Genomic DNA, 25,137 nt, shown 5'->3' on the forward strand with positions numbered 1-25,137 from the left:
ATTTTCCCCTTTTGAATAACAATATTATAAATATTTCATCACAAACAGCCACATCATACAGCCATATCATACGTCATTTTAAAGGTTATTATCTCTAATTCAAGAAAATTGACAATGTTGAACTATCAAGTAAGGCCGTAACCCTAAATTTGCATACTTTACACAGGTAAGCAGTTTGCATAAATGCAATATAAAATTAGAAAATTCATTAACTATTCTAAACATACTTCTTAACTATCGAGTGATATATCAAATGAAAAATATTTGCATGTAAAACACAAAATTGACATCCAAAGAGATATACAAAGTTGTTTTAATGAAATATTTTCTTATTTGTAGTGAGAAAAAGTTATTTTCCCCTTTTGAATAACGGTATTTTAAAAATTTAACAGCAGTATCAATGCAATCACATGCATTATGATGTGCAAAAAGTGCATAGAACACAGAGAACAATCAGCTGAAATGAGGTCTGGAAATGAATATTTTGTTTGTTTAATGTATGTTTCAAAACATATGAATAGCTCTTGTTGTCTGCATTATTATCCGATACCGATGTCTAGTTTTATAGGTCAGAGAGCGTTTCTCCAAACATGCCCTTTGTTTGGAGTATAATATACCCATTCACAGCATATGAAAACCGTTTCATGTTACTCAAGTAAACCAACATTTTCTTGTTATGTTGTAACCAAGGCAACAGCACTAATATATATATATATATATATATATATATATATATATATATAATATTATATATATATATATATATATATATATAATATATATATATATATATATATATATATATATATATAATACCGGTATATTGATTTTTAACATATATGGTAATGATTTGAACGCCGACATTTTTTCGTAAAGATGTGTTGGGAAAATATCACCAATTACTATTAAGTCCAAACATAAAGAAAGATCCCCATAAACGACACTATTGTAGTTGTTGAAAAGTAACTATGTAGCCGAAACAATATGTGAGAGTAAACTGTAGTCAAAGGTATGGCATGATTCATGATCCAAGTCATTTATGGCGATACAGTTTCATTCATTTCCAGTACATCTAGTAATTCTACAAATTCATCATCATTCTTTTCTTAAACAGTTTTGTCATGAGTAAAAGGGTTGCCACAGTTATAGCTGCCTTGTGCATGGAAGATAAATTTGACAGCAGACACAATTGGTGACATGTAATAAGATAAAGCAAACTCCACACATCGTTCATATCTTATAGTTGTTTGAAATTTGTGTATGTTATGTTTGGCTGTTTTGTGTAAAGTGTTGATTTGCCATGGCGAGACGTACCCTTAATCTACGTATCCTGCCCTGAACCCGCACTGGAGTGGAAAGACTACTGTGGCACTGCGATCCTTTGATGCTACCTTTCGAGTATAGAGTTGTCTTCATCAGTCATTTAAAATTCATTGTCGGTTGGTGAAACATGTGCATTACTTGACCACTTTGTTTCACTGAAGTTACGCTTGTTCAAGTAAGGAAGCTAGAATGTATACCGTTTCGGTCTGGTTATGTTTGTGGATGCTCATGTGAATCAGAGATCGAGCTGTTGTAGGTTTTGTTTGGCATTGGTGTAACGCTTATATTTCTGTTTCATATGTATGTGATTAGGCTACGTTCACAAATAATGGTGATTAGGGGCGGAGGAATTGGGTGTGGAATCGAATTTTGAGGGATAGTAGATAGAGGAGCACTTGAAAGTTTTGATCTGCCTATAGGGGACCTTAAAATGTTTTGGTTCCCTTTTACTTTTTGCGATTCCAAGGTTTCGAAGGCAATTCAATGGAAATCGAATAACAATTAAATGTCATCCAATTGTTCTAAAGTTAGTAATAATCAAACAAGATCTAGAATTACTTTTACTTTTTATTTTTACTTCATTACTTTTATCTCGAAAAAATCTTGTGTTTTGTATCGTATTGTTGTGGCATAATTGTTCTAACGTATCGTAATGTTTCGCCTTTAACAAATCCTTGAATGTTGCCGTTTGATTGCATGAATTGGAATCTGGTATCTGTTGGTTTTGTGTGTGTGTTCTTAAGTCGAGAATGTGAATTTGTTGCATCGATGACCTTCACAGGTAATGAGGTCTAAAGATGTAATTTTTTGAAGGAGCTTTCGAAAATTTCAGAGTAGGAGCTTTTCCAATGAAAATCATACATTGTCTCTGAATCTCAGTCAGAGGGATATTTGTTCTTTGTCTTGCTAAATTATTCTTATTTTGTATATATTTTATTCTTATTTTCGCATAATGTGGGCATTACTGTATTTACTGCACAATTTTATGAATATTAAAATAAGTCAAGATATTCGCGATTTAAATATAAATTTCCGCTAGGCGACTGATGCCGTATGTTGTGGGTTCGAACCCGATTGAAAACTAGACGTACTTTCAATAAGAATATTTTAAATACGTGTTTGGAATTCATAGTTCTATTCTACATGCCAATACCTATCATTTGACATATCGCTCGATAGTCTAAAAGCAAAAGAAGAGTACATAACAATGGATTTTTATAATTTTATATCGGACTCATGCAAATTAGGTACCCGTGTGCATTATGCAAATAAAAGAATTACAGCTCTATTTGCAGCTGCATATCGTCAATTTTCGTGAAGCAGAGGTAATAGGCTTTCAAGTGACGTATAATGTGGCTGTATGATGTAGTTGTATGTGATAAAATTATTATTATATCGTCATTCAAAAGGGGAAAATATATTTTTCGATATAATTATGAAAAAATTTCAATAAAATCATTTTAATATCTCTTTTGGGTATCTATTTTGTATCCTACATGCAAATACCTTTCATTTGATATATCACTCGATAGTTTAAAGTATGCTTAGAGTAGTTAGTAAATTCCTAATTTTATATCACATTTCTGTAATTTCCGTACCCATGTGAATTATGCAATTTGGGAGCTACGGCCATACTTGACAGCTCAACATTGTCAATTTCTTAAAGTATAGATAATAAGCTTCAAATGACGTATGATGTGGCTGTATGATGTGGCTGAATGTATTAATTTTTTTTAAATATTGTTATTCAAAAGGGGAAAATATTTTTTCAATATAAATATGATAATATTTTAATAAATCAATTTGAATATGTCTTTGGATATCAAAGCTGTATTCTACATGCAAATACCTTTCATTTGATATATCACTCGATAGTTTAAAAGTATGTTTAGAGTAGTTAACAGTAAATTTCTGATTTTACATTGCATTTATGCAAATTGAGTACCCGTGTAAATTATGCAAATTAGGGGCTATGACCCTCCTTGAAAGCTCAACATTGTGCATTTTCATAAAGTAGAGATAATAAGTTTCAAATGACGTATGGTGTGGCTGTATGATGTGGCTGCATGTGTTAAAATTATTAAAATATTGTTATTCAAAAGGAGAAAATAATTTTTCATAATAAATATGGAAATATTTCAGTGAAATCAATTTAAATATCTCTTTGGATACCATGTTGTATTCTACATGCAAATACCTTTCATTTGATATATCACTCGAGAGTTTTAATAGTATGTTTAGAGTAGTCAACAATGCAATTTCTAATTTTATATCGCATTTCTGCAAATTGGATATCCGGTTGAATTATGCAAATTAGGGGGGTATGGCCCTACTTGGCAGCTCCACATCGTCAATTTTCTTGAAGTAGAGATAATAAGCTTTCAAATGACGTATGATGTGGCCGTATGTAAGGTGGGTACATTAAGTGTGAAAAATAGGTGTGTCTGCCGCTCGCCTAATAGACTTCCAGTGTGCAATATTGCAGTGCTAAAAGAATACATATTATACCAGGACAGCCTGTTTGTTATTTTCGTGAAAAAATTGACAAATTGTAATTAGAAGTAATTAGTGTAAATTATTGATTGAGAAGAAGCCAAACTCTAATTACAGTGGCAAAACAAACTGTAACACCTCGTAAATTTCAATCTACATGTTAATTAAGTAAGGAATGCCACTGTTTGGATGTTTGGACTCAATGCCGTCAGGTAGAGTACAAAGATCAATGTTGTTATATTGTAGTTTATCAATGGATAGGTGGAGTTATTGGCAGTATTCGCTGTATTCTGTGTAAACATGGTTATTAGATGTCAATTCAGTGATCCTGTAAATTATATATTAAACATTGAATTGTTTGGCCTTAACTTAATTTGTCAGTCTCGAGTCAAATTTTCTAGTGTGCTTATTTCAATGTTTTCTCGATTGTTCAAGATCCTGAACTTCCCGACCTGATCTTGCTAGTAATTGAATTTTTTTGTGTCCAGGTAGTAAAATCTGAATTTTTGCTTGTACTGTCAGAGTGAAGTAAAAAAACTATTAAAAAGGAAAGATCCGGATGAGATTAAAAAGAAAGGAAATTGTTTCAGTAAGTTTTAAATAAACAGAATACAAACGCTCTCAGTGTGTAAATTATATTATAGGGTATATACACACAGAAAAAAATACAGTGATTTACATGTAAATTCATGTATACCATGTCAAGAGATTCTGGAGATGTGTCCCTTTGAAATATTTCCTGTTCAAATCTACCTGTAAAAAATCATTGCTATTAAACATTTTGCTTCACTGAGGAAAGTTATTGTGATTTTCCGTTCTGTATGAGAAACTTGACGAGATCTTGCCAAGCTGTAGACTCTCTTTGCAGAGTAGCGTGTCATCACTTGACAGACAGCTTCATTTTAATGTTGTTCAGAAGACCTAGGAATACAGTCTTTTGTCTTCATTAACCCTTTGATCGCCAAAGTCAACTTTTGTCCCCTAAAAAATGTACCCAAGTCAAATTTTTTTTTAGATTTTTGCCAAAATTTTGGTGAAAACCTGTAGTCAACGAAATGTGATGTCCGTTTGGTCCAAAATAATCAAAAAAATTGCTGAAAAATTCATAAAAATTGTTAAAATGTTGCACTAAAATTTGGGTGGGAAAAATTACAGCACTCAAAGGGTTAAACCTGATTTTGTGTCACATTGCTAAACAGCCACCCCGTAATTTAAATGTCAAAATATTTCAAGATTGAGGAATTTTATTTCTTGTGATAAAGAAAATGGTAAAATCTGCCAATTAGATATAACATTCTACCGTAAATTATTTATGTAATATCTCCTGTAAATATTTAGTATAATATAGTTTGGGCCAAGTAAAGTAAAAATTGCATCGTATGATAAGTCGACACAAGTAAAAACTGACCTTGCTATGGTCAAAGCATGACAAGCAGTAGGTAGGTTAGACATTTTCTAAAATTGGAGACACAAATATGTAAAGTGTGTAATCCCTGAGCTGAACAAGTACCGTAAAATATAAAAATAGCTTTGACAACAATCAAACTGAGCCACCTTATTGAAAAGGAACACGTCAACAGAAATATGCAAAAAGTTTCACATCAAAATTTAACACATATCTTGGAACTGGATGTATCTATAACATAAACACTTGCCGATGGATATCAGGGTTTTCATAGTCTGTGTCGGTTTCTATGTCCTCTGCTTATTACTTTATTGTTGGTAGTCAGTGTGTTTTAAAACAGCACTCAAATGATCTGTGTCTTGTCATAGTACTGATATTATTATTATTTGTTTTCTTTTTGTATTAAAAAAATTACAGTTATGTGTTGAAATTATTTTCTATAAGTTGTGCAGTCTCTGTAAAGCTACATGTATAATGTTGAGTAGTTCAGTGACTTCCAAATGTTTGAAGTGTGGGCGAAAGAGTTCTGATCAATAATGACATACATGTAGACACCGTTGTAACGTAAGCCAAACTATCCACAGATTAGTAAACTGTTTATGGGTGAATACGGTTTGAACATCAAATGAAGAAAAGAGAGAAAATCATTCAATTAAGTAATTTTTGCTGATATTTAAGTCCTTCATGAACATTTCGTGACATACTAAATTTTAATTTGCCTCGTTTGTGAGAATGCCAAGAGGACAGAAGGCGTTAAATGTGAGTTACTGTTTTATGTTTTGGTGATATATTGCAAACAGTAGCAAAGTTCCTTCTGCAACTGCCGGTATCGTCACCTCAGAGAATGCATGCCACCGCTGACATCTCACACCGCATTATCTTAAGTAGATGGTAATGCTAAAGTACACTGATTCACACTGGCCTGTTTCCTGGCAACGGGGCGTGTGTTGTGCAATCCTAATAAATTTGATGCAATAATGGAGATGTTGACATTTTACTGCACCATGCTGCCTGCCCCACACTTTGAAACTCTGTTATTTTATAGTTGGTGGTATTATTTGTGTCTGGTATTACCTGGGACCTGTCATCTGCAACTTGCGTAATACAAATCCGATGAAGAAATCCAGGATGATTATGAAATCTGTCAGATATTTAACACATTTTCTGTTTGAATTTCTTTCAAGTATTTTTTCAACGCAGAGTAAGCTAACATAGGCAAGCAAGATGTGAATTTTTTTTTTCAAATATTTCACTTCATAGTGTGCCGACTATAATAGTTACAGCGGGAGTAGAAGGCTTTTGAAAAATTCCTATGTGAATTTACGGTTCTGCAGGTAGGATCAGACACTATCAACAATGGCACATCAGTGAGAGGCAGGCAATAATCATGGCATCTTTGATGACTATACTGAGATAGTCATTATCTCTTTAATCTTTCCAGTGCTGTAGATATCCTCTCTTGTGCACAGATGCTCATTTGTCTTGATTCTCCTGGGTCCTACGAACTGTGGAGACCTTTTAAAAATGAAAGAAAGGGCAGATACCTTTTAAAAAGGACAGGGGCAGATTGCTTTCTACTAGCTGAAAGTGTTATTTCTTTATTATAACATTGATTCAACTTTACCTTGTTCACCCCGATTCCCTGTAAACAGGTCCACATTTACCATTGATAACAATAGGTTCGGGCCAAACCATGGTGGTTAAAAGGTTAAACCTCTGTAATAAAAGTGGGCTTTAGGGAGAGATCTTAACAGAAAATGAAAAGTTTATCAAATTACAGTTGGAAATACTGTGAAGAGAACAGAAGATTTCCAGTTGTTTTTATGAAAAAAATCAAGATTTAATTTTCCAAATGGTAACACACAGCCCACATTGCACTTAACCAAGACACTTATTTGCAAATCAACACTTATTGTCAAAGATGACATGTACACCCCCTCAATCTGTCTATTTTTAGGAAGTATAGGGAATCTGAAGTTTAATATGCCAGCAATACTACTTGAAAGATGAAGGCAGTGTATGTTTAGGGTTTGAGGAAAAACCAGACACTATGAAATTTCATGTCTTAGTTTATAGAGAAAGGAATGACAGTTTTTGTTTTGCATTATTTTTTCATATTCTTAAATGGCAGGAATTAAAAAACTGACATAAAGTGATGAAAATCATGATAAACAAAACTGAAATGAATCCTATTCTAAAATCTTAGAACTTAATGGCCAAACAAAACTATCGTTTTGTTACATAGTATTTCAAGTATGAAATGTGAAAATTTCACATAAGTTGACTCCGCCAGATTGGAGTTAAAGAATTCTTTTCAAATATTGGAAACGGGATAGTAGCTGAAGTTCTTCAGTTAAAGTCAACTTTCACTGTGACAGGCCTACTCAACTACTGCAATGCACTTGCATGAGTTTTCATTTGCAGAAGAGCTAAATATTGGCTGTGCGATTTACCCTGATTTGTTTTGTTTTCTCATAGAAACCACCTTCTATATTTTCACAACATGTTCCCAATATAACATTACACTGTGCTACTGTGATATTCACCATTTTACAACACTTCCCCAGTATTACTCTTGTTCGAAGCAGAAGTATACAGCAATACCGTGTTTTATGACCCTATATGCTACATCACCTACCACCTAGTAAAAAACACTTGAGCGCGCACACACAGATCCCTTGCAATAAAACCTCAGCACTGTGAGAACAAAAGTCAAACTCTCAGAGGATAAGGGTCTATGGGTTTTTTATAGTGATACAGAACAATGGTTGGTGCTTGCCAAACCACTTCACTGTCGCTGCTTTTATTTCACTTTGCACATAAGTTCATCCAGGGGTGAACAAATTTTCACACCATGTGATGTAGTTTGTCAGCTGGTGAAAATTTTACACAGTATATATTCTACAAACAAAGTTGTCTTGAGGATGTACCGGTACTGTGTGAAAATATTGGTCCAAGTAAGATGACAGATAGGCTGCATGCATAATCCACAGCCTGTCATCGTCACTCCAAATATTGCACACTGTGGTCGTGGTATTGTTTAAACTATACTGCTTTAGAAGCTTTGTCTTCTGTGTGAGTAGTTTTCAATGGTATAATAAAGGTAAAAGAATTTTTATGACACATAAATCTAAAACACAGTTAGGCCAAAAAAAAATTGTTTCTGATCCTTGACATTCAGCGAAAGTGATGCAGCAGCGACACAGTTTTCTTTTTTTTCTTTCTTTCTTTCTTTTTTTCATTCTTAACAATGCTGGTTTGGCACTAATATAGTCTTTTATCACTGGCTGCATAATACTTCCATTTTCTTTTTAGCATTTTTGGACATGCAAACAGGGATATCAAAGATAGCTGTACTGATGAGTATGTAACCCCCTCCAAAAAACATGACGTGCAGAATCTGAAATGAGGCTCACGGTGACCAGAAAAGATTTTTTTTCCCCTTATAGTGAGATTTTCAATTCAACAGAAAACCATTTTAATTCACTGTTACTTCATAGGCTCATAGGAGCCATATTTTAAATGTGAATCTGAGCTCTTGCCATGATTGACAAAAACACCTTCAATTATTTTCAACAGATCAGGGTTAATTTAATACTTGCATGTAACTGCAGAACTGATTATTGTCAGTGTCCTTGGCATTTAAGGCGTCAAGTCATTAGACTGAACAGTTACAAAACAATTTAGAAAGGACATTTGAGAGTGAGAAGTCTTTATGACACACCTAATGCATTTTATTGCCAAGTAAAGAGTTTTGCAGGTACGCCTGATTGTACAGTTCAATCGTTACTTGGCAAGAGTACAAGTCCTTCAGAAGCCAGGTGTTCGGCTGTTTCAACAAAAAATGTCTCAATGTTCCACCACAGTAATCAAAATTACATGCTTCGGTTCCCTTAAAGTCGTCTGCAGTCTTTCAACTAGTTGTACAGGTTACATGACTCTTTGTGTTGACTCCATAAACCAGTACGAAGGATAGATGAAAAATGGTTGTATCAGACAGCAATTTGTTATAGTTTTGGCAAGCTTTCAGCTGGTACACGCATAGGTTGAGTGTGGTGTGATCAGTCTTTGGCATCAATATTGGGACAGGCAGCGTGTTAGAGAAACGGTCGCACTTCATTCTGCAAGTCTTTACCTGCACATGTCCCATTTGTCACTACGGCAGAGTGGTCAGGTCTCCAATTTGTCAAAAGGCAGTGCATTCAGTGCTATTTAATTACTGTGTGATGTTGGAATCCGAACACAATTATGTCAAACAAATACTGCACCCCAAAAATCATAATCACATAGAACATATGGTATGTGTGGACTTGCCTGGCATGGCGGATCTCTTCATTGAGGGATTGTAAGCATTCTGTCAAATTATGTTTTCAGTTTATTCATTGGTGAGAATAAATTGGTAGAACGCATCAGTATTACACGTCCGACAGCCTTGTTACAGCCTTTGTATGCAAATTTATTGTCACACAATAATGATAATAATATTTATTTCTTATAGAGCGCATTACATTTTAAAAATCTCAATGCGCTTTACACAACACTAAAAAAGAGGTAAATTATAAATAAAAATTACGAGAAAACACCAATAAAATGCAAAGATAAAATTTTAAAAATGTCTAGGAATTTATTGTCACACAATACCATATCATAGTCCCGCTAATGTGTTTACACAAATACTGTGTACATTTGTACTACAAACAGAAGATCTTATTTAGTGTAGAAATAATAGTATATTAGGTCACTTTCTTTCACCAATCTGGAATAAAATTAAGTCCAGTCAATGTCAGTACAAAAATCAGCTTACAAGTTCAGAACAAAATCATTCTTCATATTCAAAGACAGCCGATAGGGTGGCATATCCATGTTGGATAATTACAAACAATTGCACTCAATCCACAAAGCATTAGAATATATTAAGCATTGCTAGTGTATATTTAACAGTTTTTTTTAAAAAACTGTGATTTAAAGAATTCAACACAGTGACTATATTTTTTATTGTGTTTTTTTTATTTTTTCTAAACCTACAGTGGAGTTGAATGTTTGTAGTCCGCAGTAAAAATTTCTTGGACAACAAAAATGTGATGATTCATTTTTGGTGTCACATAGTTTTCAGGGCAGTCAAAGTTTTCAGTGTTTTGGCTTGGGGAGGTACTGGTACATGTATTGTCAAAAGAACAGTAGCACAGTGAGTCAAGAAAATAAGTAAGAAATATGTAAAAATAATGAACAGAATCAAGGTTCAAGTCTCCTTAGTCATCTTGATATATGAGGGAGCAAGATGTGTCAAAAGTTAGAGACTTGACCAAGCCTGACCATACAAACAAATATCCTCCCCTTTGTTTGTGGAGGCCATGAAGTGACTGCCACCATGCCATAGATGAATTATTCTACATACAGAGAATAAATCATTGTGACAATGTCAAATGCAAAATTCTGGATGTTGTTTCCACCAGAATATTGTGCAGTGTTTGAACAACTGGGTGTGCTTGATCGGATTTTATATGCAGAGAGGATAGTGAACATGAACTTGGTTTCATTTGCAACAACTAGGAGATCAAAATAAGCAAAAGAATGTCACTCGCAGACTGATAGTTTTTTCTCAATATTTCTCAGATGTAAAAAGATTGTCTAATTATCTTGTGCCCATTTTCATAAATTATAAAAAGACAACTTGCAAAAGTGACATACAAGAAATGCACCAAAGTTTGTTTGAGAAAGGATTTCAAGGTCAGGCTTTTAATTATTTTGTTCCATGTAAGTGCAAGGATGACATGAAAATATAAAATATTTTATAATACTGGCAGCAATCACTTGTCCATTGATGGAGAAACACAACTTCAAGGAATTTTTGTAAAGATTTGCCAAATTCAACAATTGTTATGGCCCATAAATTTCGCTTATATTTAATTTTTCTCTGCTGGATTTGCAATAATGCTGCATAGCATCGTGCATTGTCTCCCATTGGGGCTGAAATGCTGTTGTCAGTATGTAAATTTTTGAGATGTCGGAATGTCCAAGGTGAAAAAAACTTTCCGTATAAAATTCAAAGAAGTTATTTTCGAAAGTGGCTGTTTTTTTTATTATCTGAGAAATGTGACCCAGTTCCTGTTTTCTAAGTGAGTTTTAGAATTTAAGGTCTTTTTCATCATGTGAGTTTTGAAATCCTTTTGAAATGTTCAAATGGTTTAATCCAATGGTATATACCTTCAACAGAGCTTCCGCATTGAAAGGTTTTGAATTGCAATGTTGTTTTCAACCACTTCTCAGTCCCCTGAGTATTAATTACCACAGGGAATACAAGAAGGGGATGGTGTACCATATCATTCATGAGCTGTAGGTCCTTCAACCCAATGCATTTGAATTATAATTACCTAATTTCCCTAAAGATTGGAACACCTGAATTTTTCAATTCAGTCCTGCTTTAAATTCCCTTTTACCATCCTACAGTATGCATAATGTTGGGTTCCATTCACTTATAGAAGTGTGCTCTTGAAGAATTCAGGCGATGTGCAGTGGCTGGGAAGGCTGTATCTGATTGCTAAATTGTCACTATTTAGAGCAACCTAAGGAGTCTGAAACCAGGGCTATTCTGTACCTGATTGGCTGTCTGGAAATTATTCAATGAGAACCATCAGATTCAGCCAACCAATTGGCTGAAAGCTTTCGAGACACTGCACGTTGGCCCAAAAAATTTCCAGACACTCAGAGGGTGTCAGCTCATACTAAGCTACATTAAGTTCAAGTTGGCAGATGGGGGAGTCCATTTCTTCACGAGCCTGATTCTTTCATACGTGTGTCCCTGTGACCTCTGCCAGCATATAGTTGTTGTATGCTGGCCCAGTTGCCTCAAAGCAATTCCTGTCATTGGAAACTGTGCCCGTCTCATAGTCAGGTCACTCAACCTCACCTTTGACCCTGAATGAAATGCCTGTCAGTGGAAACTGTACCTGTCTTGAAGTCAGGTCACTCAACCTCACCTTTGACCCTCAGTGACCTTCCTCACTGTAATTTTGTCAACAGAACAGGTGCTCAGATGACAGTTTAACAAAAATGCCCAAACAGAACTTACAGGGTTTCTGTCACCTAGTGTATTAAATTAATACTTTTTCTTCACGAGGTTACTGCTATAGCCTCAAGTATCCATCAAAACATAACGTTTGGTTGCCAAAACATACTTGTACTTCTATTTTTAATTTAAACTCTTTCAAATTTTACAAGCTAAATGTGAGATAACTATAAATTATCCAAAATATAATGCTAATATATTATGCTGGCACCACATATTTTTTGTGAAGGATACTACACACTAGCTGCAATAGTGAAATGTGTATTAATCATAAATGATGATTTTCTAAAAATTTGTATGGGGCTATACCTTTGTCTTTAAATCTACACATATTCTCCCAGTGTACATATAATAGGCATTGACCAGCAATGATGATTACACACTATATAATGTGATACAAACTTATCACTTCTTACCGTCCAGGATGATTTCTATCATATTAAAATCAGATATAGAGATATACCAGTACAAGGTCATTACCGGTCTTCTCGTTTATTCGTGTACTGTTCACATCACCGTTTTCACCTATCACTGCCTATACATGGCACAATTCACTGCTCCAACTATATACATCCAACCCTGTACACACATTTAATGATTCGTCAAAACTCAACTACAACACTTCACCACACTGTACAGTAACCTGACCACTGCAATATGCCACACTACATGTATTCTAACTCTCCCTTCAAATTTGACATTGCAGGCACCACAACACATGTACCATTGTACCATACCTAACACAACGGTCATGGTTTGGATGAGTCTTATAATTCAGTTGACAATGGGTGTCACATGACAGTGTGACAATATTTCAAGCAAGATTGCTCGTAATGCAGATGATGAGCAACGATCGTGTATTTCCATAGGGTGAACTAGAATCAGTTTTCTGCCCCTTTTGTACATATCACAATTATTTCCTCCACATCCAACCAGCTTCCTTGGTATTTTTGGTTCAGCTACAACCCTCCCCAAACCTGAAGCTCACCCATGGCGTTACTTCACACAAAGATATTCTCCCACTTATTATAAATATCCCAATCTTACCTGGTGCACGTCACATGACTAATGACCTTCATTGACCTTTGATGATCACACACCCAGTTTTTATCCTAACATTTATGATACCACCAGTCCATGACCTTGACACACCATTTGGCATATTGAATGACATCATTTATAACAATTAAAGGAATGCTACACTCTATATTTGATAATTTTTGGGGAAATTATTGTTATGTCAGATAGCCTTCAATATTGCAAATTGAAAAGTACATTTTGATGATGACTTAATGTCATTATGATAATTGCGAAATATTTTGGCCATTCTGGAAAGATATTATGAAATATTTGCAAACTAGTGCCATTTTAACAGTGCAACAAGATGATCATGACAAAATGCTCAGATTTGACGTCCATCATAATCTCTGGAAATGATAGAGCAAAATATGCCACAAATTTGCTCATGCAAGATATTAGAGCTCGAATAGTCCAAATTAAATTTCGTGTTTAGCCAAAATTTTGCAAAATTGTAACATCAACAACTTGCTTTTCAGTGTGAATATGACAACAAATTTTACCCAAAAAGTATCAATATAGGATGTAGGCATTCCTTCAAGGGCAATTAGCTGTAATTTTGATAATTTTTTACTATTTTTGTTTTGTGTATCAATTGCAATTTCTTGTTCTTCTCCCCAAAGCATGTTAAAACACCAACTATTTAGCTCGTCAATACAGTGTCTATATGTATAAAGTGCACTGTTATTGTTTACATTTAATGAATTCTAGTCCGGACCAGAATTCAGTCGTTAACAATAACATTGCAGTCTACAGTTGTACAGGCTGAGTTGACAAGTTGAATACTGAATATCCCAACATGCTTTGGGAAGTAGAACAAGAAACTGTAGTTGACATACAAAATAAAAATAGTGAAAAAAATTAAGTTATACAGCTACTGGCCCTTAACATGGGTTTTGACATTTTTACCAAATGCATGCTTCACATTTGGTCACCCCTTTCTGATTGCACTTGTACGTTTGTTTTGTTATCTCTTTTTTCTTTCTTTCTCTCTCTCTCTTTCTCTCGCTCTCTCCTCCACCTTTGCACCTTGTGGTCAAATTGGTTGGTTGCATGCATGTCTTGTGATGTTGTCACCCGGTTGCCATGGCTACCCACCCAAGACCCCAAAGTGAGCCCGACAGTAATGATGTCAGTTGTCATGGAAACAGTGTCCCCGGCTCAGTTCCCAAAGTCTTCACCTCCACCGTCAAGAAAGCAATCGCCAAAAGGTAACCGATATCGTAGAATAAAGTAAGACGTAAAATTAGAGATAGCGGTAGATTGAATTGTGTTTAGTGACACTGACCATATTAGATTAAAGTAATATAGTGAACACTGACTGTATTAAATTTGCAGGATTCCTATCCTATATGAATTGCCATGATAACTTATAACGAACTTCAACTTATGAAGAACTTCAATATCAGTCGTTCAATTTCGAAAGCTTTTGACACCGACATACCAGCACACCAAACACATCAACCGTAATACAGACAAGTTGCCACAGTTTGTGGTTGTGCAAATACGGGATTGGAATTAAATCAAAGCAATCAGCCTGCATGCTCCCATCTAAAGTAATCTGTTTTTTCCAATGTTGACTAAACATGTTCCTGCCATAAATCCAAAACTAGTTTAGTGTCCAATATCAGTTTTGTTAGAAAATACGATATACTAGGGGATATATTTAGAAAAAAATTCGCAATATTTTGAAAGAAGCAATATGCTCTGAAAGAAGCTATTTGATCTGCAAGATACACCTACGTATACTTGACATGTGAACATGTACCTATATAGACCAAATTACCTTTGATTGTGTTTTCATTAGTTGTCCCCTGTAAATAGAAATACCACTCATGGATTTGCAGTCTCTCGTTGATAGCAATTTCAAGTCATCACATGCTACCACAGACAAAAAAGTTAGCCAGGTTTGTCACCAGAACAAAAGATTACAATGGTGTAACTTACATTCCCAGCTGACTCCTTGTCGTGTCCTCCGTCTGTTTGTCAAGGTTTCAAGTGATTTAAAAGCCAGGTTGCCAGCGACATCTACCTTTTTTATTACAAGATAATCCCCTGGCTATTGTCACAGTTTCCTTTTGTGCAATGATCCCAGTGGACAAATTTGAACTGTCTCGTGATCACCTACCAAGGGCTTTATTTGTTGTCTGAGAGAACTTGTTTAGGGATCTTCTTAAACAAACTTGATCCTTTCTTAGCCCAGTGTTTATGTTTTGTTTAGAGTATAAAAAAAGCCATCACTGTGTTTGTATGCCAGGTACTCACAGTATTTAGAAAGCTCTTCAGTCCTGTTTACATTTCTTTCTGTGCTACTGTCCGCACGCTGTCTGATTATTGCTGGATTCCTGTTATAAAAAAGGGTGAATTTGTTTTATACTACTCCATATCTTGTCAATTCAGAAGTGTAAGTTTCATGGGAACTGAATTCTCATACCCCTTCTGCTTGAATACTCTGATCCAATTTTGTCTACACTTGATTATAGAATAGACTGAACCAAAACATATTTAGGGTATAGCGAGATGCCAAGTCTGAGCAGAGGGTCAGTGTTCACATGTCCGTTTCTTGCTGAAAGAACACTTCATTTCCTAAAACTGATCACACATTTGAGTGCAACTACAGAGGTAAATACTAGGTCAGGTATGTATTGAATCAGAAGTGGTGATGCCAGTGATACACAAAACTGGTATATGACCCTCCAAGTTACTGACTACACCGTACTTCATTTCTGTGAAAGACTTGGCCAAAAAAGTGATTGAAAAGCTAGACTTACTAATGTCAGGCTTATTATGGCAACCAATTATTAATTCATTTATTTATTTATTTATTTGTTTATTTGTTGGTTTATTACTTTTAATGAATGGCCGACTTACTCTGAAGAGTAACATTGAAAAGTGATATGCTTAGGATCTTATTTGATAGCTAAGTCCTTCAAGGTCACAATTTGCCTCAAACAATGATCAACCCTGTACAAAAAGTCACTCCAACCAATTGTAATGATCTACATGTATTTATATAACCCAGAGATTTATGAAGACTTCAATGTAATAAAACGTACTCTTAATTCAAGTGATCTGATTTAAACAAATAAAACAGACATTATCTTTGGTGTGACTTGCGTAGAGTCTGTAGCCAAATTAAAGAAAACAAGTAGTCAATTGAAAGTCAATTGATCGCTGTACCAGAGTGATTCAGCACCACGGTCTTTTCAACACCTAGAGTAACAAAAGAGGTGGCATTCACTCACCCCTGAAACGACTTCTTGAGTGACATAAGAGCAGTCACTGTTTATGCTCCCTGTTTGGTGCGTTGTGAATGGGCGTATGCACTGGCAAGATAGCACCTCCGGGGAATTTGGCCATATACCGGCCTGATACAGCAGGACGAAAATGTCGGGTGGATCAGAAAACGCTGAAAATGGGTGAGAAAAAGTATAAAGTGTTTTTTCTGTGCAGTTTGTATTCACTGATTTCAAAAGAGCTGCATTTTCTGCCTCATGGATATTACTGTCTCCCGTACACCCTCCGTTTGTTCTCATTCTTGTTCTATCGTCTCGATTCTGCTTCATTTAAAATTCTAATCTACATCAACAACAATCAGCTGTCAGACAAATCTATACAAACATTAGCTTCAAAAGCATCCGTAGTTGACTCGATTTTTTTTTTATTTTGGAAAAAAAAAATATTTGAAACCTTGGAAAAAGTACCATGCATCAAAAAATGCAGTATTTGAAAAACTCAACACCATGACAAGCATAATCTACCTGCAGTTGTAGTTGAAGTCCAAGGAAATGACAGTTGACAAATCTGTGATCTTAGTTTTGTGGAAGCGCTTACACGGATTTTAACTGTCCAGAAATCAAGAGCAGCTACATATGCAGTGTAATGCATGATCTGTGAGCCCTTGCTCTCACATTGATCAGGCATGCTAGAGAGACTTGATCCTGTTGTGTATATAAAAGCTGCTATCTTGCTCAATTTCATGCTTGTATTCATGACAGCCAGATTTTACAAGTAAAATGTCCCAGTCAAGGTCAGAAAGTACTTGAACTTTATCTTTGACCAAGTACTTTCGTTCCCCCCTACACAGGGAAAGGAATAGCAAGGCCCATGATGTCATATTATTACTGTTTACAGATATCAATGCTGAACCCACTCACAATAGTCTTTCTATGACAGTATTATTGTCTGATACGAGAAGGTGCATTATCTGACATGACAGCAGGGTACCACAATACATGTATGGTACGTGACATACATGACTACAGCACTACAAATATGTAGCTTTGGCTCAGCAAAACTATGTAATGATGTTACTCTTTTGCCCTCAATAGCACGCTATTGATCTTCTGATATGACGATCTCTGCAGATTAAATGGACCAATACTTTGTTCAGATAATGATGTAGCAGTGATGTGTTTCAGTCACTGCAACAAACTTGTCTTGGAAATACAATCAAAACCTGACTTTGACTTTATACCTTGTTGCTCTTGTTATGAAGTCTTGATTGGGCATTTTTCTTCATGTCTTGATTTGCGGTGACTGAAATCAAGAAATTTGCATCGGCATAGAATATCTACTGAAACTTGTTCACACGTGTTCTTAAACGTCAGAATCAGACTGTCAAAGCCAGATCAGATATATAGCTTATTAGTCCCCACGGACACCGTCCGGGGGGACTTATAGGTTTGGTCATGTCCGTGCGTGCGTGCGTGCGTGCGTGCGTGCGTGCGTCCGTCCGTTCACGCAGATATCTCTGAGATGCCTGGAGCGATTTCATTCAAACTTGGTACAAGGATTACTTCATATGTCATACAGATGCACGTCAATTTGTTTTCTGATACGATCCAATATGGCCGCCAGGCGGCCATTTTATTACGATTTTTTCATGTACAGAGCCATAACTTAGGCATGTTCCAACCGATTTTATTCAAAGTTGGTACAAGGACATTGACCAATGTCTTTCAGATGCACGTCAATTTGTTTTGTGATACGATCCAATATGGCCGCCAGGCGGCCATTTTATTACGATTTTTCATGTACAGAGCCATTACTCAGGCATGTTTCGACCGATTTTATTCAGAGTTGGTACAAGGACATTGACCAATGTCATAGATATGCACATCAATTTGTTTTGTGATACGATCCAATATGGCCGCCAGGCGGCCATTTTATTACGATTTTTTCATGTACAGAGCCATTACTCAGGCATGTTTCGACCGATTTATTCAGAGTTGGTACAAGGACATTGACAATGTCATAGATATGCACATCAATTTGTTTTGTGATACGATCCAAAATGGCCGCCAGGCGGCCATTTTATTATGATTTTTTTCATGTACAGAGCCATTACTCAGACATGTTTCGACCATTTTATTCAGAGTTGGTACAAGGACATTGACCAATGTCATAGATATGCACGTCAATTTGTTTTGTGATATGATCCAATATGGCTGCCAGGCGGCCATTTTATTACGTTTGTTTCATGTACAGAGCCATAACTCAGGCACGTTTCAACAGATTTTATTCAAAGTTGGTACAAGCTTATTGACAAATGTCATAGCTGTGCATGGCAATTTGTTTTGTGATACGATCCAAATGGCCGCCAGGCGGCCATTTTATTACGATTTTTCCATGTACAGAGCCATAACTCAGGCACATCTCAACCGATTTTTTTCAAAGTTGGTACAAGGACATTGATCTATGTCATACATATGTACGTCAATCTGTTTTGTGATACGATCCAATATGGCCGCCAGGCGGCCATTTTATTACGATTTTTTCATGTACAGAGCCATTTCTCAGGCATATCCGCATGTTTCGACCAATTTTATTCAAAGTTGGTACAAGGACATCAACCATGTCATAGCTATGCACATCAATTTGTTTTGTGATGCGATCCAATATGGCCACTGTGCGACCATTTTGTTACGATTTTTTTCATGTCCTGAACCATAACTCAGACATGTATCAAGCGAATTCATTCAAAAGTATTTTTATCACAGACCTAATGAAGAGGACTCTATCCTCTCTGAGGACCTGTAATCAAAATACCCATTAACAAGTGGGGACTGTGTCATCAACGATGACTTGTTTACAAGATATTCTTAAAAACTGTAGTCCACATGTACATCCAAATGACGCTTTAAGCTAAATATGAACTCTATGGCTTGACACAAGAACCAAATTGTACATGTCAAAATGTAGACTGTAGGCCAAATATAATGAATTTGTCGTTATTAAATGTGGGAAAACTATCTATTGAGTGTTGACCTGTAATTTGACGCTGGTAATTTCTTCTCCCAAAATTGGTTTATCTTTCATTTTGCTATATGTATATATGGCAGTGGAAGGTATTCATATCAGCTAGAAACATGTCTGTCATCTGTACGTATGTACATGTATATACCGGTATATATGTATGTCTGTATGTCTGTCGATATGTATGTTCATCCATATCAAAAACTTTAGAACCACAGCACGTACCATCTTCTAAGTGTTTGGTGTGCAGATGCTCCATAGGGTGGATATATAATTTGTTCATGTGAACATGTTTGTGTCAAAAATATGCAAATGAGGTGAAAACAAGGTGAAAATGGTAAAATCCTAGAACTCACAAATATTTGTCAAGTTCCTCTAATTTTTTATTCATAGCTACCCAAGGTAAGGTTATCTAAATCTCAAAAGTTTACAGATGAATATCTTCAGTTTGGTATACTTTATGAATTTTTTTTTTCATTATTAAAGTTTTAGGAAAAAATCATTTTCTCATAAGCATGCACAGTACTGCAACCCATTTGATTAGAAATTTAGTCTGCAGGTCCAGAAAGATATTCTCATAAATATATATTCAAATGATAATGAAATGAAGAGTGTAATAATTTTTAGAATATTTTGTCGTTTTTGTAACAAACAAAGTTTTACAAGAGCCACTTCCCTGGCTGCCCTTTGAAATTTAGAATGAAAGTTCCTGGGAATGGTAGTACCGGTACAGTAATTATTGCCGATTTGGTTCCTAAGTTGGTTGTATGTTGACATCTGACCATGAGTTTGGTGTATAGGCAAAATATAAATATTGGTTCAGCGTTGTGCATTTCAGTCAGTGATATCGACTGTTTATGAAAAATCAGTTGAATTTCCTGTGTGCCAGAAAAGTGATATATTTGTGTACACAGTAAAGCAGGTTGACCATCTCAAAAATTAGCAAGAGAATACTCATCAAATTGATGTAACGTAATTACCCTAAGTGCATGTGTACTTGACTACTGCAAAACATGTTTTTTTAGGTAGCATGCCTTTTAAGGAAATAGTCACACTCTAAGTCTGTCAACAGACTAATATAAGATGCTGCTATTTTAAACTTTTCCCTATATTTACTATGGTTAGGATACCATATTAGCTAAATTGAAAACCCAGGCTCGGGAATACGCTTAAAAAGCATGCAGTTGATTCAAAGTGCTTTACAGTATTTTGCTATCATCCCATGCTGTTTATCAAGAGTTCTGCTTAATGGAATCTTGTAGATGTGTCCACCAGAATTAAGAAAAAAATATATCATTTTTATTTTTTTTGAAAATTCAAAATTTTCCATTAATAAAAGAGTTATATCTTCGATATTTGGTACATATGTTGGTAGGCACAATGTTTGTGATATTTGTTCACATTAGCATAAAGTGTGTGTATTTGTGTCTTGAAAATTACTTTTTTGGTTTTTAGCAAAAGTATTCTCTTCAGAAATCACTTGTCAGATTAGTCTCAAATTTGGATTTTAAGTTTTTTTAGGATGACCTGATTATCAAATGTCCAAATGATGACCAAATAATTGATGACCAAATATTTTTGCCAAATTGTCATTGTCAAAATATAATATTCTTCAAAACACTAGTATAATATTCTCCAAAACACTAGTATAATAGTTTTTCAAAGGTTATTTATAGGTGAGTTAATATTGATTTATGAAAATTCGTATAAAATTTGCTTGTGTAAATTTTCAGGACAATTTGTCTTTTTTCGGTCAAAATATCATTTATTTGTAAAATGCCAAATTTAGTTTACAGGTTCCTAGGCCTGACTGCTTTCTCTTTTGCACAAAAAGACAATGAGATTTGCACAGTTCTTTCTTTTTTCAAGTGATAAAAGCCAAGAGATCTTTTTAACCTTTTGCACCCTGACCTCCTGGTGACCTATGACATCATTCATATGGACATTTTTTTCTGAGCTGGGTTCAAAGGGTTAAGTTATATTGTATTTTAGGTGCATTGACTGGTCAAATTCAAAAAATGGTGTTGATTGCAATGTATAGTTTTTTCATCATTACAACCATATAACGCCAGGGCCACGAATTTTATCACATTTGTTGATATGGTCAAAAATTTCTCAGAAACTGAACACCAGGTGAAGTTAAAATTTTACAACTCTTGCTACGTATTATATATCTGTTAAAATTTAAATGAAATTAGTGATATCAACATTTTGAGAATAGTGAACTGTTATTTTGAGAAGTACCAGTACCTTGTACTTTTTTGGTGTCTGGCTAATTAATTAATTAATTAATTAATGCATCTGCTTCACTGCTTGAAGTTCAATTTCAAGTACAATTATTTTGTTGGGCAAGTTTGATTTACTAATGAGAGACAAGGCAAGTCACTTTTGAATAAATAAGACAAAATTATGCAACATTTTCTGAAAATCTTTTATTAAGCTTGATAAAAAAAATTTCTTTTAAGAAAGGACCTGCTCATGGCTTCGGTTTGACCTTCCGGATGTATTTCCTGTACTCTTCTGAATTATTACAAAACTACCCACACATGTAGTTTGACTTAGCCCTAAAAAGATATTCAAATATCCCTCAATACTACTATGTTCTATTTAAAATACTGATGGCATGATACTGTTTTGTCATTATTTTTAGTGGTTTGGTTATATGTGTGTATACAGGGACTTTGGGTTTAGTCAGATAATGGAATGTTGTGGTGCACAGTATAAAGTGATGTTACCCACAATTCTCCATGATCATTACACATAGAGATCACTCATTGAACTGAAGTAGATTTCTTCTGTACATAGAACAGCTTGGTCCATATTACAAAATTCTGGCAACGTCTTTGATCATCATAATTTTCTCATTTCCCTCTGTGAATAATGAGAAGATCAACCCCATTTCCTCGATGAAGATAGCAAGTTTTTATCGACATATATTTTTGACAGTCATACACAATATTTTCAAGGAAACTTTGGGGATATTGAATTTTTATGAGTGTTCATGACAAAGGAAATTTGCGTGTCTGACAGGTGATACGATAACTTTACCTTGACAAGTGTTTAATTTTTAGCGCCTTCAAACATCGACTTCTTATTCAATATAATCTTGAATTTTAAACATAATCAATTATTTTGGAGCATATTTCAAACCAATAATCTTGAAATTAAATTTTAAGTTTCAAGTTGTTTTTAAATTGATAGAATCATAGACAGTAGAGGGGGAACTACTGTCTATTGTTAAATTGAATGAGCCTTCGGCCAAAAATGTCTGGGTGCACAAATCAAGAGGAATTGTGGGTATAGCCTCACTTTAATACTGTGTGGTGGTAGTGCAATGTGCATCTATCTCAGGGGAACTTGATCAGTTGGCGAGATTTTTCTGGTGTAGAAAATCAACAAATAATACATGATAATATTTGTCTAAAGATTTCTTGGTGACAATTCACGTTAACTGTGAAGCAACACGGATATGGTGTGAAAATTGATTCAGCATTTATTCCTAAACATGTTCTACCTTGTATGATTTCAGGATGAGCTCTCTTTTATTTGCAAAAAGTAAGGAAATATGGAGGATTGGATTACATGACATTTTCCCTCACGGATAATGTCTCCAGAAATGATATCAATAATCAGGGAGAAAAATCTTGAAATATTCTCCAGGAAACTCAATGATTTTCCTCTGCATATCTGTTGATCACCCTTAGGGATATTGCTTTTTTGTATGCAGGTGTTTGTTTACCAGTATATGTGTCTGATTACATGTACATGTCTGATGTGTGTTGGGAAGCCTAGAATTATTGTTTGATGCCATATCTATTAAATTTCTGGGACTTCATCTTCAATTGTCTCCTGTCCTTCCGGCCCCCCTCTCTTTCTCTCTATGTCCAGGCGGCTGTATGACGAAGATGACGAGTTATCCGAAGTCAATCCAGATGCGGTGCCAAACGAAGTCAGGGACTGGTTGGCTTCTACATTTACAAGGCAGTTCAGCAAAGCTGGCAGAACCACAGATGAAAAGCCCAAGTTCCGAAGTATTGTGCAAGCTGTCAGGGCAGGCATATTTGTGGATAGGTAAGACACACAACCTTAAAAAATGTAATTCTGTTTTCATGAAACCCGGGCTCGAAAAGGCCTAGGATCGGGATTAACAGAAGTGCTAAGAAGATTATAAGGCGTTTCTGTCTTTTGTATTCCCTTGAAATTGCAATCATTATATAAATATGTTGCTAGATTTTTGGATTAAGTCCACATGGAAGTTTAACGAATTCTCTCCTTCCATTTGACATGTACGTAACTTGAAGCACTGCTCTTTTAACATTAAGATGCTTGTACTCTTTGTAAAACACTTTAACAGCTAAAAACTCCAGCCAATAGGCAATACAACTTAACTGCTAGTTTCCAACTACACAGGTACAACTCCGTAATTGTTAGTCTTCTGTAACTTAAAGCATTTAGCATTTTCCAAATTTGTTCCAAAAAGAAAGAAAAAAAATATATGTATATTGTATAAATGTATGAACAATATTAAACAAGGTATATAAGATATATGAACATTGTAAATATGCAGTATTATTGCAATATGTACAACAATATTTACATACCAGTTATAAGTGTGTAATACCGGTAGTTGTATTACTTGTATCCATATTGATAGCATGTACTTCAAAATGCATGTTTAATTCATTCCAAAGTTATCTTCTTGTAATTTGAGTGTAATTTACCTACCTAAATATAAATCGTAATTTTATGGCAGGCGCTCGCTTTGACAAAGAATGACTCCATCTGATTTCTCAAAGCAGTTCATTTGCTACAGTAATTATACTGTTATTAAAAGTATAAAAGTATACAGTTATAGAAATTGTCGATAATGTGTCATTTATAACCAGCAATTATTATCTGCATTCTCACATAATATTGACACAATGCAAGGTGAAGGTTAAGGTCAATATACTGATCTTGAAATGCCTTTGATAGAGAGACAGGTTTATGTCTACATTAAACAATACAATCATCAGCTGCACCAAAATGACCCTTGGAAGTTTCCTATAAAAAACATATATTGTAAATAATTCCTACTAGCCACAGTTGATCAGCACTGTATGTAATGTTTTACAAGTATTCTAGTGACCTTTGCAAAACCATGAAATATATCTGATATCATGGATAATATATCTATCATATTTTTGAGTTAATAATAATTTTCAAAAGAATACCTAAGCGTGAATTTAATCCTATCTAATTGAAAATCCATGATTAATTTCTTTTGTCTACTACTGTTATAGGACATGTTTGTGTTCCTGAAAACGTATCAGTTTTTTTTTTTTCTGTCAATTTTTTCAAAATCTTTTGAAATAATACTGTAGTGGTGATGTACAAAGCAGTAACGCCACACTGATTGTAGATGTATCATGAAACCAGATACGAAAACGGGATTTGCATTCATGTCTTATACGCAACAAAAGCCTACTTCACTACAGCTTGAGAACACAGCTCTGTCAACTAATATTTCAGCGTG

General features: G+C 34.9%; 1 protein-coding gene across 20 annotated transcripts in view; it reads left to right on the plus strand.

Annotated features, from left to right (window-relative positions):
• Positions 1–25,137, plus strand: part of LOC139143659 (dual specificity calcium/calmodulin-dependent 3',5'-cyclic nucleotide phosphodiesterase 1A-like) — a 280,905-nt gene that overhangs the window by 239,405 nt on the left and 16,363 nt on the right. For 14 of the 20 annotated variants that reach the window (XM_070714153.1, XM_070714154.1, XM_070714155.1 and 11 more), the window contains 2 exons: positions 14,468–14,575; positions 23,511–23,693. In XM_070714153.1, coding sequence (XP_070570254.1) covers positions 14,468–14,575; positions 23,511–23,693 — 291 coding nt within the window. The remainder of the gene's footprint in view (positions 1–14,467; positions 14,576–23,510; positions 23,694–25,137) is intronic. The other 6 variants (XM_070714156.1, XM_070714157.1, XM_070714173.1 and 3 more) reach the window with 1 other exon arrangement.

The sequence above is a fragment of the Ptychodera flava genome, chromosome 11 (genome assembly GCF_041260155.1).
Source record: "Ptychodera flava strain L36383 chromosome 11, AS_Pfla_20210202, whole genome shotgun sequence".
Taxonomy (NCBI): Eukaryota; Metazoa; Hemichordata; class Enteropneusta; family Ptychoderidae; genus Ptychodera; species Ptychodera flava.